Source organism: Dermacentor andersoni, chromosome 10 (genome assembly GCF_023375885.2).
Source record: "Dermacentor andersoni chromosome 10, qqDerAnde1_hic_scaffold, whole genome shotgun sequence".
NCBI lineage: Eukaryota > Metazoa > Arthropoda > Arachnida > Ixodida > Ixodidae > Dermacentor > Dermacentor andersoni.
The window spans coordinates 74,164,875-74,183,170 of record NC_092823.1 but is presented as its reverse complement, the minus strand read 5'-3'; the positions used below and the strand labels follow the sequence as shown (position 1 = coordinate 74,183,170).

The 18,296-nt window shown below is 43.7% G+C and overlaps 2 protein-coding genes across 3 annotated transcripts in view; both read left to right on the top strand.

The window, feature by feature from the left end:
* The first annotated feature begins 4,512 nt into the window (after positions 1-4,512).
* Positions 4,513-17,325, top strand: LOC129380208 (uncharacterized). Its single transcript, XM_072284702.1, has 7 exons — positions 4,513-4,829; positions 5,969-6,127; positions 12,768-12,960; positions 13,592-13,685; positions 14,782-15,021; positions 15,709-15,869; positions 17,248-17,325. The coding sequence occupies exons 3-7, from the start codon at positions 12,841-12,843 to the stop codon at positions 17,323-17,325; spliced, it is 693 nt and encodes a 230-aa protein (XP_072140803.1). The 5' UTR covers positions 4,513-4,829; positions 5,969-6,127; positions 12,768-12,840.
* A 165-nt stretch (positions 17,326-17,490) lies between these two features.
* Positions 17,491-18,296, top strand: part of LOC126544074 (ryanodine receptor-like) — a 318,567-nt gene continuing 317,761 nt past the window's right edge. For both annotated transcript variants that reach the window (XM_072284770.1, XM_050191281.3), the window contains exon 1: positions 17,491-17,703. In XM_072284770.1, coding sequence (XP_072140871.1) covers positions 17,504-17,703 — 200 coding nt within the window. In that variant the 5' untranslated portion in view covers positions 17,491-17,503. The remainder of the gene's footprint in view (positions 17,704-18,296) is intronic.

Here is an 18,296-nt window from a genome sequence, read left to right as displayed (position 1 = left end):
ATTCAGTACTAATGCATCAGTGTCAACAGTAATAATGAGATGGGTTCTGCTTAATTTTCTTTTCAGAAGAACAACCCTAATGGCTCATTTTTTACGTGATATGACTCAACGGCATGGTTATAACACCAGTTTTTATGCAAGTGTGGTGGGAATTCTAATTCTGTCACTTTTTGTCACTTTTGACAAGTTGAGGTCATTATGAACCCATTAAACGTTAAGGCTCTGGTGGCATGTGAACAAGATGGGCCCCTGAAATGCCAGTAAGCTTGGTGATGTGGGAGTCGACTTGAATATGAGCGCGACTGAGTGCCGGTAAAAGTGAGTGGAAGGCGCTATGAAGGCAAGTGAGTGTTAGGAAGTAAGCTCAATCTCAATAAATAGAACTCAAAGCAACCTGATAAATTGTTTGAATATAACAGAGTCAGAATTAGGAAAAGCTCATTGAACAAATAATTTACATTTGCATTGAGCTAGCACGAGTGACTAGTTCTGGAAGCGTGGCTACACGGCAGAGCGGCGTGTGCTGCCGTGAGGCCACGGGTAAAATTTTTACAGCTGTGAAGCCAAACCTCGACCCAATATTCACGTATAACTCTTACTTCAACTGTATTGTTCAATATAAAAAATTTTTATGCAGCTTATACGTGCAGAAATATGGTACTTGCAATGAGTGACTGGAGAAGCAGCCGGTACGGATTCGCACAGCCGGGTCGAAAGCATCGGTGTGTGAGTTTGCATGCTGCTGAAAGCACGGTCAGCTGGTCTGAGAACACAGTCACCAAGAAACGAAAAATTAGTTTTTGCATTGTATGTCTCTCGTCGGCCTCTGAACGCTACCTTGTTGCTCTTCTTATGGTTAAAAGATGCCAGAGGAATATCTGAGTCGATCAGGTTAATGCAGAAATTTCCTGAATCAGGCAATATCGTCAACCCTAGAAGTCACTGAAAAACGATGTGTTAGTTGTCAGTCTCTGCTGTTTCAAGTTTGCTGCTGCTTGCGCCTGCTGTATCTGGAGGTGCATCCAAATTCTTCATTATGGCATCAATAATGAAGTGCATATTTACCCAAGAAATGCATGATATTCCCGTCCCTTCTCTTCCCGCAGTGCTGTCTCTGTAGAATTGTGTTCGAATTTTAATGTTCCCATGTTGGCAACTATGTATAAATGATACACGATGCTACAGAAGCTTGCTACTTTTAAGCGAACTAGAGCTTATCCCTTTTGTGAAACATTTCTAACTGTGGAGATTTTTGAAGCATATATTTCTCACCTCGCTCTCTATTTGTCTTGTTGCCCTTTCCTGCACAACTCTTCAAATTGCTTCTTGCATTTCTTGCACCATAGTGCCTGTCATGGTCATTGAATGTGGAAACCATAATTGACCATTTTGTTTGCCTGTGAGAGCAGAACATTCGTGAGTTTACGACAGGAAACCTTAGTCCACAGAAAAAACGGTTTACCACAGAAAAAATGTCCCTTAATTGTGAATGACCATACAAATATTGTAGTGCTCTGTGCAAAACACGAGGAATGAATGAGCACGATTGTGATGGCAAAAGGAGGGTATTACAGCAATCAGGATTGGAAAGACGTGCATTTTTTTATTGCATATAATAAAGGGTCCTCTTGACGTGCAATATAATATAGTATTCAATAAATTAAGATAGGTGTCAATTGCCATACTTCGAAATCTTTTCAGACAATGTCTGAGCGGCTGGCCGAGAACACGCACGACATCTAGGCAAAGAAAATGAAGGAGGAGCTGGACGCTATCGGTGTGTATTGAAGCTACAGTTCTCTCGCATCACGTTTCTTGAAGTTTTTTTGTAGTTATTTAAAGGTTCTTATTGAGATATCTGTTCTGCAAAAAGTAGGCTGTGAACTGATGTTTTGTTATTGCCGTGTGCGCAGGTGGTGGCATACATGCACAGCTGGTGCCATATGACCTGCTCACTGACCGGGAGAAGCACGAAAACCGAGACCGTGCGCAAGAGTTCCTCAAGTTTCTTCAGTATGAGGGCTACCGTGTTTCAAGGCAAGTCACCTAGGATGTGCAAACACAGGGCACCATTGAATTTCCTACAGCCATTGGAAAGTTTTAGGCTGTCTCTAAATGGGTGGGGGGGAGTATTGGAGTTTATGGAATACCGGGCTATCACAGGGAATTGTACGGACAGCCTATTTGGTGGTGCCATCTTGTGGTGCGCAGAACAACCACACAAAAGACAGCTTTCTTACAGTGGCATATGATATTGTACTTAACTGCTAATATGGCGTCCTTCACTGTTTTCTTTTTAGAAAAACATTCGAGTAACACCGAAGTGCATCCAACATGTTGTAGCTGAACAAAGTGTCACAAGACACCGCTACCAGCATTGCTACTGCCATGCACACATCTGCTTACCAGGTCTTCCACAAAAATATATGTTTATTGACAAGCCAAAACTATCTATTAAAGCTTCTTCCATAGCTTTCAGGGACCTGCACTATATTCGCTGGTGGTTAAAGCAACCTTGCAACTGATGCCGACTTTTGACGTGTTTTATAACCTTTCTCTCCGTGTCGAGCTTGGTGAAATTTATTCGCACATTTATGGGAATTGCTACTTTGTCTTTTGCAGCAAGGCCCTGCGTCGCCGTGAACGGGGAGGTGCCCCGAGCGAGGAGCTGCAAGCCCCCAGGCAAGGCCAGGAACGCCGCTTTCCCAGCTCCCTACTGGAGAAGCTGCTGCAGTACCTGGACATGGCCGCGATAAACCTCAAGGTTCTGAGGCTCAGCATGCCCTACAGCCACGGGACAAGCTTCAAGACCTCCAGCCGGGACGTGAAGTTCTTCACCATGGTAGGCAGAAGAGAGGCTTACGCCGTTCTCTATTCTTTTTACTCGAAGCCCTTTACTCCGCATTGTCACTGTCTGTGTATCCAATCACACATAATAGAAATACACTTGACTTTTGTTATTTCAACCAGTTAACTTGATCCCAACCGAAGGGCCCGGCCGGTGCCCATGAACTTATTGGGCCGAAACTTTTGTTATTTCGATCCTAAATTTAGCCTCAGTGGATAATTCGAACTTCAAAACTCAGCATGCACATGATTGGGCCTTATGGTGTCCCAAAGAGTGATGCAGTTAGTGGCAGCATCTGTTTCAGCAGAGCTTAGGGGACAGTGACCGTATTGAATACATATTGTCTCTTGTTTAAAGTGCCTATTTTCTGCCTACGCTAGGAGAATTCAAGCAATAACCATAGCTAACAATGTATGGAAATGGGAGTTATCTGATTATAGTGTGAGCCTTTTTCTCCCTAACAAAATTGGGCAGGAAATTGTGTGATCAGTGCAATCGGTGCAACCAAAACCACCTTTACGTTGCTCCTATGCTTTTCTGCATAACAGGTAAGCATAGCGGCAAAGCTACTCTTAAGTAATCAAGTGGCAAGGCTGACTTGACGAAATCATGCAACACCCTTGCCAGGTTTTTTTTTTTTCTTTGCTAAAAATTACATGATTTCTACTTTGTTTACGAGCTTTATTGTAATTTTTGTTTGCTTTCTGCTTTTCGCACATATAAAGTGAGTACATGTTTGGTTAGGGTGCGTGTTAGAATCGGGCAAATGGTGCCAGATGAATCGGCAATGTGTTCTGCCACTTTTTCTGCATCTGGTTTAACTTGACCCATCAGATAAATAAATCAATTTTGTAGGTCCCATGAAGGTCGAGTTAACGATAGTCTACCGTATTGTTCATATATAGGAGCCAGTCCAAGGGTTTAACCACCTTACGTGATACCTCCATTGCAAGTACAATGAGAGAAACGCCTAGAATAAAACAGCGCAAATCAAAGAAAGGCTAGAATAAATGCATATGTAACCGTATCAAAGTACATCAATTTAATGAGGTGACACAAAAAAATGTTCGCAGGCAGACGGGAATAGTCATGGTCGAAAATGTATTAATTTTCTCTTAAACATTTCTAAGGAAGGTACGTATGTCGTCTGTGGTTGTTAGGGACCTCATATCATTGCACTAAATAAGCACATGACCCATTTGTAGCACTATACCTTCAGCGGTACTTCTGTGCATTCCATTTAAAGTGGGTGTGCCCATGGGTTTGTCCTTTTGAATTTGGATGCCCTGTTATGCGCACAACATAGCATAGAAAGGTCAGCTAATCTGGAAGTGTCACCTGACCTCTGCAAGAATTAGTGAACTGAATTGCCACAATGTGTTGCTGATTGCAGACTGTCTTTTGGGATGCACAGACGTTGAAGCTGCTTGCTCATGTTGTCTAAATGCTTTTTTATAGAAATGGAAAGCGAAGCTTCGTATCTCTACTACACTGTTTTGTTTGAAAGTTTCAACTTGACAGAAAGATGCACAATACAGCAGAGGAGAATCGGGGAGGGGGCTCAATTCTGCTTGCTTGACTCCTACTGAACTGCTGTCCAGAGGATATGCCACGGTAGTCATAATGGAAGTCAGCACTGTGGCCCATAAATTCCAACCCAGCAGTTGGTGTCGTGGTGTTATCAGTAAACAATCTGCATGTTACACTTCCATTTGGCAGGATTGGCAAGCTGCCCAGATTTTGACGATAGCCTAGTAACACAAGACGAGGGATAAAGAGCACATCACAGCTTGCATGCGGTCTCTCGCGCATGCGTGTTTGTGTGTTTATCAGTTTTTCCTGAGAAATTCTGCCATACTTTGTTTCTTATTCATCCAGGTGGTGTTGCCATTGATGGAGAAGGTGTTTCTGGCTCACCGGTCATTCATCCTGATGTCACCGACCGCCACTTCCACAGTTGGCAGAAGGAGATGGTCGCAAGGTGGGTTGACGTTGACGGCATGGTGGGTCTTGAATGTGGGCGGAGCTCCTTGGTGATCTTAATGCTGCTTTGGGCTGCTCTCTTGTTCGTGTTCGAAAGGCCGACGTGCGGTTTCACCTCATGCAATTGCCCTGGATTGAACTATGCCGCGATACCGGCGCGACCTGGGCAATTGCAGGAGGTCAAACCGAACGTCGGCTTTTCGAACGTGTACAAGATAGCGGCCCTGGATAATGGTTTTGCTCATGCTTTGTTAAGGAGATTAATCCGTAACAACTAGCTCAATTGGACGTACTTCTAAATGGAGAAGGGTAAATATTTTACTGTTGTTCATACAGCTTTGGCAGGGCTACAAGAAGTTAGAGCATATAATAAATGTGAGAGTAGTAACCACTTGTGTGCAAATACTACTTTGCATTATCGTGTGTTTGTCTCTTTTATCTACATGCGTGCTGTAATTTCTTAAACTTTTGTTTTGGCATTATCGATTAGTGGACGCGCTCTGTGGTAGATGCTCAAGTAAGAAAGTGTCGAGAGTATTGTGTCTCCGACAAAAGCCTTTCTTTTCACGTCGGAGACAGTGCGTAATATCAGAGTGTAAACTGATCAAATGAAGTGAAAACCATGGATTACAATGTCCGTGTTTATGTCCGTGTTTATCTACCTGCTGCTTCACTTCGAAAAGAAACTCACAAAAAAGACGCACTAGGGGTGCCGCTATGCTCGTTTATAAAACGTCTTTTCCTATATATCTTGTCTATTACTTTTTAATCTTTTGAGCAATACACTTTTACAGTTTAGGTAATGCTGTTATATATTCGCTATGGTTACTCTTTTCCCGATTCGTGCTACCAGGGTAAAATTAAGCTCTACACCAAGAGCAGAGGCAGAAATCCCAAATGCCATGCCTGCAAAATGTATGCAATGTCTGCACTGTAATGTCTGCATAATCTTTGTGACATTGGAATTTGCTGCGTCCTTGTCTTCTCCTTGGCCCCATTTAATGCGGCACCGGTAACACGAATCCAGAACGCCAGGTTTAAGCCTAGTGTGAGATGATCGGCTGTAGGACATGTTGATGTCGTGATCTAGTAAGAAGGCAGACTTTGTTTCTCTGCAATGCCCGCGTGCGCATGCAGGAGTAGAAAAAGAAGCGCGATGGCAAGCGGGACAAGGACAAGGAGCTGGCGGCCAGCCTGGGGGTAGCCTGCCTCAGGCGCCTCCTGCCCGTAGGGCTCAACCTGTTCGCCGGCTGGGAGCAGGAGCTCGTCCAGCACGCCAAGGAGAAGTTCCTCTCAGTAAGTGGCCATCGCGGTTGACCGGTTTTTTACTCTGAAAAGCCCCGGACCATGCAGAACGTTCTCGTTTATCCTTGTGACAGCCTGTTGCAATGAATTTGCCACAGTAGTTGCTGTGTGTTGTCAAATAGTAATAGTGATGCCGAAGAAACGAAGCCACTGTCAAATGGCGAGTGAAACGTCTTCACTCTTTATCGAGCCGTCTGGTGCCTAGTAAGTCGAGCAAAATTTGCTGCGCGACAGCAGTGAGCACAGTTGTCGGTCATCGAAAATGCAATCTCACAATTCAAGTTCGTCCGCTATTTGTATACTTCAATCACAGCACTCCTCTACAATGCTATCCACAGCGTGTTTACAGGAGGTATTCAGAGACCTGGATTGGGAAGAATTGGGGATAAAAGTTAATGGAGAATACCTTAGTAACCTGCGATTCGCTGATGATATTACCCTGCTTAGTAACTCAGGGGACCAATTGAAATGCATGCTCACTGACCTGGAGAGGCAAAGCAGAAGAGTTGGTCTAAAAATTGATCTGCAGAAAACTAAAGTAATGTTCAACAGTCTCGGAAGAGAACAGCAATTTACAATAGGTAGCGAGGCACTGGAAGCGGTAAGGAAATGCATCTACTTAGGGCAGGTAGTGACGGCGGATCCGGCTCATGAAACGGAAATAATCAGAAGAATAAGAATGGGCTGGGGTGCGCTTGGCAGGCATTCTCAGATCATGAACAGCAGGTTGCCATTATCCCTCAAGAGAAAAGTGTATAATAGCTGTGTCTTACCAGTACTCACCTACGGGGCAGAAACCTGGAGCCTTACGAAAATGGTTCTACTCAAATTGTGGACGACTCAACGAGCTATGGAAAGAAGAATGATAGATGTACAGTTAAGGGATAACAAAAGAGCAGATTGAGTGAGGGAACAAATGCTAGGTAATGACATCTTAGTTGAAATCAAGAAAAAGAAATGGGCATGGGCAGAACATGTAATGAGGAGGGAAGATAACCGATGGTCATTAAGGCTTAGGGACTGGGTTTCAAGGGAAGGGAAGTGTAGCAGGGGGTGGCAGAAAGTTAGGTGGGCGGATGAGATTAAGAAGTTTCCAGGGACGGCATGGCCACACTTAGTTCATGACCGGGGTTGTTGGAGAAGTATGGGAGATGCCTTTGCCCTGCAGTGGGCGTAACCAGGCTGATGATGATGATGACATTCAAGGATAATCGCTCGAGCTTGCTTACGTTCTAGAAAAAAGTATTCCTTCTGCGCGTGTAATCTGATTAGAAAGACCATTGCTAAAGAATCACCAACAGCATTTTATAATTTTTGGATGCAGTAGGGCCGACCTCAATTGTGTTGAGTGACTGATTGACATATGTGATGATCAGGTGAAAAAAGGTCGCTGTCAAAAAGTGCAGAAATATACGCATGATAAATAATAAGATTGATTCCTTGCGTGTCCTTGGAACCTCCTTCTAGAATGCCCGTCTCCTGTACAATGTCGACCCATATTTGACATGGAATCACTTTTGCAGAAATGCCAAGACCCTGTTATCTTTGATTACGTCAAGCTCCAGCTATGTCTTCCTGATAAGGTGAATTGCAAGGCTGGTGTCTTCTAAGAAATGTCAAGTCGTCGGACACTTAACATATTCAGGAAAGTACGCCATGTTCATGCTTTGTGAAACTCAAAGGCCTATCAATATATTACGGCTATGGCACATAGCAGCAAACAGCAGTTACCAGCAGTGACCATTTGAATAAACAGGCAGTCACGCAGGTTGAAGAACACCCAAGCACTTTGTATCATCATTGAGGGCACACAGTTCCTTGTTATTCAGAAAGCTCATGCTCAACAACTGGACATGTGAATGCCGCCATTCATTTGTGTTGATTATTTTTCATGCATATACAGCCTGACACATGCCTTTAAGGCTTCTTTCTAACGCAGAAACGAAATTCGTGACTGATGTCTGAGCTTTTGTTTGTTTTAAGCGCATTGTCGGTATGACAAACTGAGAATTTTTGTGCGGTTGGTTATGTTCGAATTTTCGCCATCTCTAGGCCGAAATCAAGCCAGCATCTGCTGCTGCAATACGGCGCATTTTGTAGCGAAGGACTTGCTTTCAAGAGGCAAAATATTTTATTGAAGGAACATAGCAGGCTTCTCTATGGTGGCGGGATGGATGTATTCAGGAACTTGCACCCTTATGCACACCAGTTTCAGAAATGGTTAAGTTTTACACGCAAAGTAAAGTTCTTCGAATGCTTGGTTGGGCTCATGGATCTGAGCATAGGCACTCCTGCTGCTTTATCTTATCATCTGCATTAATCATAGAGCCGAATTGGGCGTTTTAGCCCGCCTGGTTAGAGCACCTCGTGTAGAACTGAAGTATGGGCCATCTGGTAGATTCCAAAAGAGTTATCCAGGATTGTTGGTGTCACAACATAATACGACAAACAGTGTATGATCGAGCTGAAAGATTCTTTTTCAAGTTTTTTTTTCTGCATATTGTTTCGCCTGTATGCAGTGAACTACTTTAGTTGGAAGTCAGTGCCCGTGTCGTCTGTTCCTGTAATATGTTGTGATATTTTGCACTGTTAGCCGTGTTATGTTAGCTGGTAGATGCTTGTATAGGTAGTGCTTCAAAAGCATAGCTCTAGGAAGCAGTATTTATGAAATATATAAAAATGTCTATGAAATTGTTGATGTTAGACACTGGCAAGTCCACTGGAATGGAAAGGGAGCGATAAGAAGCACATTAAAAAGAAGGCATGGCACATGGTCATGTTTCTGTTATGAAATAGTGTACTGGATTTCGAAAACGAAGCAGCGGGAAATCGTACGCTGAGAAGACCAATAAGCATACAGTGCAGCGCAACATGAGAAATAATGATATCGAAACATATAAGAATTTAGAATAAAAGAAAAAAAATTATTGAATCGTCACGACGGCACTTCACGAAATTATTTTTGAACAGCTCTGACATCGCCCATGCAACAATAGTTTCTTGAGTACTGTCAAACGCTCATATTATGCGGCCCAAAGCTCACGGCACGGTGCGAAAACGCCGTCGCAGCGAAAACAAAATATTGTGCTTGGAAAAGCATGCAGACGCGCAATCGGTCGCTTGCGAACCCGTGCGATTGCTGCATTGAGGCTTCATTATGTTATGCTTCATTCGGTTATACAGACAGCCCACTATAAGAACACATTTCAGATTATTTGCTCACAGCCTTTGCCTACCTTTCACGCTAGAAGCCGGTTCGGGAGACTCCATCGCGGCGACCACGCGCGGTGGCGTTCACTGTACGTATTCGGCAAAGAGATAGCGTCTGCAAACGATTCTGTGCTTTCAGTTTCCCCAACATTATTATACCGACAGTCAAAAACATCCCTCGTTTTGTGAGTTGTTACAGAAATCTTCAGGAGGACTGCCGCGTGGTGCTTTTATTGGGTGCCGTAAGCCAAACCTATGAGGAGCGCGCCGCGTTATTCCTCATACTACGCAAGGGAGGCGCTTCCGACAGATCGCGACTCCGTAAGCCCTCACGCCCAATACTGTTCTCGATCGCGCGTGTCTCGCGCATTTTTTGTTTACATGGGATCTTGTGGCCGGAAAACGTATGATACGATCGCAGTTTCGCGAAGTACTGATAAGTGGTGCCGAAAAATCGTGTTTTCCGGGGACGTATGAACAGGTGAAAAATGAGCGTAACTCTGTTGTGTCATTTTTTGTGTTCTCGATTGCGAATGTTGGCGCAGGGAAAACGTACGTAATGAGAACTTATGGGCGAGGTTCTACTGTATATGTACACAAAACTATGTTGGACCCCAGAGCCTGGTCCATGGAACGAAGTGCATTTTTCTGTTCTAGCAGCGTGACATATGGCGCACACAATTTTTCCCCAGAAAGTTAAAAATACATAGACAAATTTTGCGAGTCAGACATATGGTTGTTAACATATCTAATAGAAGCTCCTTTATGCCAGTAAAATAAATTAGTTTTAACATTTTTCAGAAAAGAATTCCAAATTAAGATTCCAAAAATTTTCATAATCTCTTACCACAAGCACTTTTGCAGGCAGGCAAGTTGAAGTCGTTAATGTATGGTCACGTGTTTTGTGTAGGTAGTTTAAATACGCTTAATAAAAATGGTTCGTTCTTTACAAAGATGTTGTGGGGGACCTTGCATTTGTGTACACTGCCGAGTGGCAAATCCAAAGTGATATAAAGAGAGGTGCACTGTCATCTGTCAATGTAGAGGATGTTACAACTGACTGCATGTTTTCGTGCTTGCCTGAGCAGTTCAAATAGGTAGAAAGGAACAAATTCAAAATAGCGTGAGTGCAAAATAAATGTAGGAAAGAATTCATGTGTTCTTAACAAAACACAGCACCCATACGCGGCTTTATTGCAGATATTACTCATGGGAGTGCCCCAATTCATATTAGATTTAAATGTAACTTCTAGATACTTAGCAGATTACTTAATCCAATGGGGTATTTTCCAGACATAACTACTTTTTTTCTCAGAATAAAAGATGGCCTATTTTGTTCTCGTTTTATTAGTGGTGAGCTTATTACTGTTAAACCATTTTCTGTTAAACCGTTTTTGAACATTAACTAACCTTTCATTTAAAGGAGCCTCTAGTTCTTCAAGTCCGTTGCCTTCAAAATTGATGACCTGTGATCAGCATGCGTCAAGGCGTCAGCATATTTAAGTGTAGATCGGAAATAATTTATTATATTTAAGAAGTTGAAAACAACAGGTCTTAAACAGAGCTCTGCAGTACTCCTGTTAGTATACGCATCAAGAACAGATTAATTTTGTACGCATGGTACACATGCATGCATGTTTGTGTAAGTGCAATATACTCATTCTTCTTGGCCTTCTGTCAAGTGCAAGTGACTTATTAAACTAACTGAAGCTTTCAACGTAAATAGTGTGAGAAAATTCGCAAACTACGACGTACGTGCGAGCTGCAGCCACAACAGCTTTGGATTGTAGTTCAAACACGCCACAAAACCTGATTTTGCCACTTGGAAGCTCCAAGAAAAAGCCTCCTTTGGAGGACAAATATCCCCATGTATGCTGAAAAAGGTTCATATTGGATAATTTTGCGACATCTGCAGTAGGATATTCGAAACAGGTACATGTGCGATATGCTTTCGACATCCGTAATAGGATATCCAAAACTGGGCTTCCTGCGAATGTCCTATTTGTATTTGAAATGTTGTCTGGATGTTAGGACATGATTCGGATGTCCTACGGACAAAGTTTTATCACTGCGGGGCTTCTTTCTTGTCGAGGAATACTACAACTGCAATTCGACTGTTGTAGAGAGATGTATTTAATCCGTGGGTTAGAAGCAAAAATGTGCTTGAAGTTTTGGTTCTCAGCCATAGATCCACTTGCAAATGATGCATGCACATTTATGCAGCAAGCAGTGTGCTTCACTCACTTGGTACAAAGATAATGGGGAATAATTTCAAATATTGCAAAAATTTCAAAAACTTAAAAATTGCCAGTGGTGCCACTTTCTCAACTCAGATCTGAAGCACCAGCAAAGCTATGCATGTGATGGACAATACTTGTTGATGTGCTTTATGCAGCACATATTCGGGCATCACTTCAACAAATATAGCATTACATAATTGCCATATTACTCAAGGTATGCATACATAATTGTTGCAAGCTTTAAATGTGTAATTGGCAGTCTATTCTGCCTAGTAGCAATATTTAGCAAATTGATCATTTGCACCACAATGTACCTAGCAAATCGATTGCGACTGAACATTCAGTCACTGAACGTAATTGGATACAGCACAAGGTCAGATGTGCATTACCTGCTTGTACATGGAAAGCATGATTTTAGTGCGCTGAAAGGACATGGAAGGGAGAAGCACACATACACACAGAGCACCAACTACAAACTTATTTATTGAAATGGAATATGGGGCTTGGTGCAATTCCTGTGCACGCGCAACACGACATTAAGAGATTACCTGTGCCGTTCATCTGTGCCTGAGTAGCATACAATGTTACTGAGGTATCAATTACACACTTTTAATTGTAGCTTGCCTCCAAAAGTTAACTAACAGTTTTATTACCACCCCTACCTAGTATGGTAACATGCTGTTGTGCCCATGTTGCCCACCATATTATACATGGTCGGCACTGTTTGTTCACTAACAAGAGCTTTATGTGCTGCAGTGAGCATAACTCAGCTGATAACAGTGGCAATCATTGCAACCTTGTAACAGCCTGAGAAGATTAACAGCATTGCCAATAAAAAGAAAGAGGATTATGCATGCTTCAACACTGGTCACTGGACCTAAAAGGCCTTCCAAAGGGCTCCTTGTAAAAGAACTTCTATAAACTATGACCTCCACTCACTGTAAACCCATTTGCACTGTCCCCACCAGTCACTTGAATGGGATCATCAGTAGTTTGTTCTACAAGCTCTTTTACGTTACTTGAACCAAGTTTTCAAAAGAAGTAGAAGTAAATTCTAGGCATATGATAACAATGGCAGATTGTTCGTAGTCATTTTGAGTATAAACTTATTACAGAGGAAAAGCTTCGTTTTTTTTTGCAAATAATTATCGCTCTAAATCAGCAACTCTTTGTATGTGCAGGGCTCTGGTGAACAACCGAATCTTCTTCCAACATCCAGACCTCATTCGTGTGCTGCGTGTAAATGAAAATGTCATGCACGTCATGAACAACACTCTAGGAAAGCGGGCGCAGACGCAGCCCTCAGGCCAGGCTCCTGCAGCTGCGTCTTCGCCGGCCTCACCATCTGCACCCGAAGCAACACCAGCCGACAAGGTAAGAGGCAGTTCAAAGAGGTGGTGTGTTATGATGAAAATACCTGTTTTACAAAAATGCATCATAAAATGAATCTAGGGTCCTACACCATTGGCATCCTTCATAACCAACTGTGTGGCCTCAGGGCATCAAACCCCCACAATTAAAAAAAAACCCACCATGTTTGTTCCTGCTTAGAATAGATTAGGGACAGCAAATTCCGTTAAAGAGGAAGGGGTTAAAGTGGTGCCGATACAAGTGGCCCGCCACCTAAGACCATATTACAACCTAATTCTTGCTCTTTCATGCGTGCCCTTAAATATAACATCCAGTTATTCTGACGTTCTGCTTGATAAGCTAGCCTGCATCTTGAAGACACAACCTGTTACTGCACCTTATTATGGTGTGGAATGGGACAGTTCAGAGCTGTTTTATAATGGGCCACTTATTCGATGAAGCTTGGAATGTTGTTTTATTCAAACTTTGGCCTATTCATCTATATTCTACATATTAACTTCTTTCTTTTTGAATTCATGACAGCCTTCAGAAAATTCCGTGCATCGATCCTTTGCCTAAAGTTACCTTTGGTGGCACTGCCAGTGAGAGTTCAGAAACTTCTGTTCATTAACTTCGATGTATTTGCATTTTCCAGGACACATCTGACGAGATGGTGGTGTCTTGCTGCCGTTTTCTGTGTTACTTCTGCCGCACAAGTCGTCAGAACCTATCCTTGGTAGGCCAAGAAGGTTAGAGAGGTTAGAGTTACATGTGTGTCATATACTGGACGTTGCTAAATTCAAGAGCTCAAAGAGAAACTTCTTTTTACTTCTGACGAGGCTTCTTTTAGCCTCTTCATTGCGATTAGCATTTATGAAGCATGACACAGACATTCTGTTGGATTGGTGAGTCTATTACACTTGGTGCTGTTCGCGTGTGGTGGCTTTAACATAGATATTCAATTGGCCATTATCCACTCACACCTGTGTCCAACTAGCAGGCGCCCACTTAAACAGTAGCTGTCCAACAGTGTTTCTGTGCTCAAAGTGCCACATCAAAATAGAGTCACTTGGTATAGTATTCGAGTCCGTCATGAGCCTGCAATATTTTTAATGGTATAACCACCACCAAATGGAGCGTATGTTCATGCAAACCTACACTGTTTGTGACTTAATATTGAGTGGTATGGTAAGCAAGCAGTGTTTTGGTGTTGCCAAACAAACATGGTCACCCCTTCTTAACCACAGTGGGACTAAAAGATATCATTACTTGCTAGGTATGTTCTCTAGTGCTTTCGCCACACACTGTGCATATTGCTATCACACCTCTAATAATCAGCCTTTTGCAGTTCAGGGATGATAAACATAGGCATAACTTGTATATTTCATTCACAGCAAGCATTTAAAACAATGCTTGCACTACTGTAATGAAACTTACCCTACCAATGTTGGTGGCACTTTAATGGCTGTATCTGTAGTACTGCCTATTTCTTAGGGCTTTGTGTTGCAACATATTGTGTTACAACTCTGTTAAGGTGCCTTTTGAAGAAATAGTAGCATTAATTTAGTATTACTCAAGTAAATATTGTGCATTCCTGCAGTTTGGCTGTAGCGAGATTTTGCACTTGTATCATAGATAGGCTGCACGCAGATATAACCGAAGTTGCATGCTGAGATTTTAGCCATGTTGTGAATGCGAGCGGGTTTCTAGCAAGCTCTGTGGAAGGTGATGCCTATTTTTGGGTACTCCAGTTTGGTTGGTGACACCTTAAAAACAGGGTCATCTATAGCTGAGGTAATCTACAGCTCCATCTAGTTTTCATCATTTTCCCCTTCAACTCGGCAGGGTATGCAGCTGGAGGAGCCTTGCGAAGACGACATCGACATGGGTGCGGTCATCCGCAACTTTTACTGCTCCCTTGTGGACCTGATCGGTCGGTGCGCCCCGAGGCAGCCACGATCGCCCAGGGAAAGAATGAGAGCATCAGGGCACGTGCCATCCTGCGCTCCCTCGAGCCCCTGGATGACCTACTAGGGGTACTCCGTCTCCATTTCACGCTTCAGATACCCCGCAAGGGCGACACCAGTGAGTGCATGCATGCATCAAGAGCGGTACCCAATATTAAGCCTTACAAATGACTCAGAGAACCATAGCAATATTCATTTATTGCCTGAAAAGCTGTTCTATATTAGAATTGGACCTGAGGGTCAGGTCAAGTATGGGTTTACAAACCTTCTGGACTTGAACAATACGAGTCATTAGAGATAAGAGAGGGCCATCATTGTGTTGTTACCCACCACAAGAGACTGGTCAAGAATGAGGTGGTAAGACAGGAAACAAAGGTAGGAAAGAATCTAACCCATGCGTAGAGCAGTATTTTCCCTTTTCATGTTGTCATCAATAGTGTACTAATTTCTAATGGAAGAAAAATACTCTTCCCAGTGTTCCTGCCCGACGTTGCCGATGTTGAACAGAAGTCAGTTGCTGTGAGATTCCCAAGTTTGAAGACCAAACCTAGCCTTGCATTGGCCAACATAGGGTCATCAACGTATGGCTAACTGGTATAGCCAACCTAGCAATCACTAAGCCATGGAAATCATATGCTCTCTGTTAATTAAATGAAACTTACGGTGAGGTGCCCTCATGGTCTCATTTATTAAGAAAGCATTATTATGGAATCTTTTTAGCTCTTGCGAGTTTAGAACACCTGCTTACAAAAGTAATAAAAAAGTCCTCTTTTATTTCTGACAAAACGCGCTCAATTTTGTGCAGCACCAAAGGCTGATCTGCCTGCTGGACTGCAGCCCAACCACAAGCAGTCCATCGTGATGTTCCTGGAGCGAGTCTATGGACTGGAGACACAGGAGACTTTCTTCCGCCTTCTTGAGGATGGCTTTTTGCCTGACGTCAGAGCAGCCGCCATGCTTGACAGGGTGAGGACCAGCAAGTTCTCACTTTCGAAAGCGCAGCACGCTAATGTTTCTTCAAAAGGGAGCTGTAAGGGCCATAGATAGACATGTGGGCATTTATCCTAATACATGAGGGAACAAACGCGGGTTAATGACATCTTAGTTGAAATCAAGAAAAAGAAATGGGCATGGGCAGGATATGTAATGCGGAGGGAAGATACCCGATGGTCATTAAGGGTTACGGACTGGACCCGAGGGAAGTTAAGCGTAGCAGGGGGCGACAGAAAGTTAGGAGGGTAGATGAGATTAGGAAGTTTGGAGGGTCAACATGGCCACAATTAGTGCATGACCGGGGTAGATGGAGAAGTATGGGAGAGGCCTTCACCCTGCAGTGGTCGTAACCAGGCTGCTGCTGCTGCTGATGATGATGACCCTAATAACATAACGATGGGGCTTGTTGAAAAGGTGCAAATGGTTGCACCACAGACTGAACACTGGCACAGAAAATGCAAAGGTAAGCGCTTTGTACAGTGCTTGTGTCCTTCTGTTCAAGTAATATCGAATTTATTTATGGCTTGGACATGTAGACAGTCTAGCGGTATCTCAAATGCTCTAGGCAAGAGAGAAAATGACACCAGCTTAGCGCAAACATAAGAATCGCCTTTAATGCTATTTTTATACAGTAATGCGAACTAGCAGAAATACATGGCATACCATAGTTCCTCGATGGAGACACGCAGAGAAATCAGAGACGTTTCACTCACCACACAAGGATGGATTCTGAGTGAGTGGTTGCCTATATGAGCAACAACACCCAAATAATGCGTGAGTGCAGCCTCGCAAATAAACAAGTATGAGCGATTGTCTTTGGCCATGCTTGGGCCGCGCTGTGAAGCCAAATGGGAAACCTTCTGTCGGACAGTATCGCAGTGTGCTTCAATGAAAGCACAATGGGTCAGTGCGTGCTGATGTCTCGGTTAAAGAGGAAGAAGCGAGTTTCTCTCATGCCCGTGTTATCTACACTGCGGAGCGGCACTTGAATTGCCACACTTGCGCCATCTCTCATTGCGGCCGCCTAGCTGCAACACCCACTCGCATGATTGCACGCGTGTCATGCGAGAAAGCCGAACGTCAGGTGTAAGAGTTGTGCGGAGAAGACGGGTTTAGGGGACGCAAGAGAGTCAAGCATCCGCAATGACACCTATAGGTCCGTGAAAACTCTGCTATTGGTACCATATGATGTGACAATTTACTGTTGAAAAGTTACCTGTAGGAAACGGGAAACATCTGGCAGGGACAATCTCAGGATGACTGTTGACATAATTGCGATAAGCATTGAAGCAATGTAGCCACACTGTGCTGGCACTACCGAAATGCGTCATGTATGAGACTTGTCCTGCAGCCAGCTCCTCTCCTACGCGTCCCTCCGTCTTCCCTCTGGACACACGGCACCATCCAGCAGCAATACCACGAAGTCTGAGCATTTATTACGTGGGCTCGATTCTGCCCAGCCCCAGAGAAATCGCAGGACTTTCTTCTGTCATTGAAGAGCGCTACGCACCTAGCAGCAAGGCAGAGTAAGCTATCGTTACTCGCATGTCCTTTCTCAATTTCGCACAACTCTCTTCTGACTGCAGATGGGCAACACGGAGAGCGACATGGCGCTGGCCCTGAACCGCTACATTGGCAACTCGGTGCTGCCCATGCTCATCCAGTACCACCGCTATTTCACCAACGCAGGGAACTATGCCAGTTTGCTGGATGCAACATTCCACACTGTGTACCGACTCTCCAAGGTCAAGATTCTCACCGAGGGCCAGTGTGATAAGTTCTCCGACTTCCTCGTCGCGCTTACCAGGTCAGTTGGGGCAACGGAAAATTTAGACTCATTTGGCAGTTGTGCAGGATAGGAAACAACTGGTGTCAGTGGGCCTTTCTGGCTTTCATATTTTTGTGGTTTTGTGGTCACTGGTGTCAGGAAAATATTGATCACAATTACTCTGGTACACTTGGCTGGTTCCTACCGTGCTCCAACTTGTGTTGCAAGAATGCCGCGCTCTCCCGAAATTGGAGCCAGAGCAAGCGTGCCCAAGCCTAACATGCAGCCCCTCACCGGATCAATTGGAGGTTCGAAGCGGAAACACGTCAGTGCTCCTTCGGTTGTAAACAAACCTAATGAATCACCAATGGACACCGGCCACGGCAGATGCCATGACAACAATGGTAGCTGCATGAGCCACGAGACCAGAATTCTTCCAGATTTCGGCCATGCTCCTGGGTCAAAGAAGAGAGATCCTCTGAGCAGTCTGAGCTGACATGAATCACTCTGAAAGAAGGATTCTTCTGAAAGAAGTATCCAAATGTGTAATGGGCATTTGATTTCAGCCTGCTGCTCTGAAGCACTTGAACACTACCAGCCAAGTATACTACTATTCATCAGCCAACACTGAA

What these genes read in the sequence shown, in the direction of transcription:
- LOC129380208 (XM_072284702.1), top strand. Translation starts at nt 12,841, where the DNA reads ATGCACGTCATGAACAACACTCTAGGAAAGCGGGCGCAGACGCAGCCC. An exon ending in ATCCTTGGTAGGCCAAGAAG is followed by an intron (nt 13,686 to 14,781) that starts GTTAGAGAGGTT and finishes TCAACTCGGCAG; the next exon opens with GGTATGCAGCTGGAGGAGCC. An exon ending in ACCCCGCAAGGGCGACACCA is followed by an intron (nt 15,022 to 15,708) that starts GTGAGTGCATGC and finishes AATTTTGTGCAG; the next exon opens with CACCAAAGGCTGATCTGCCT.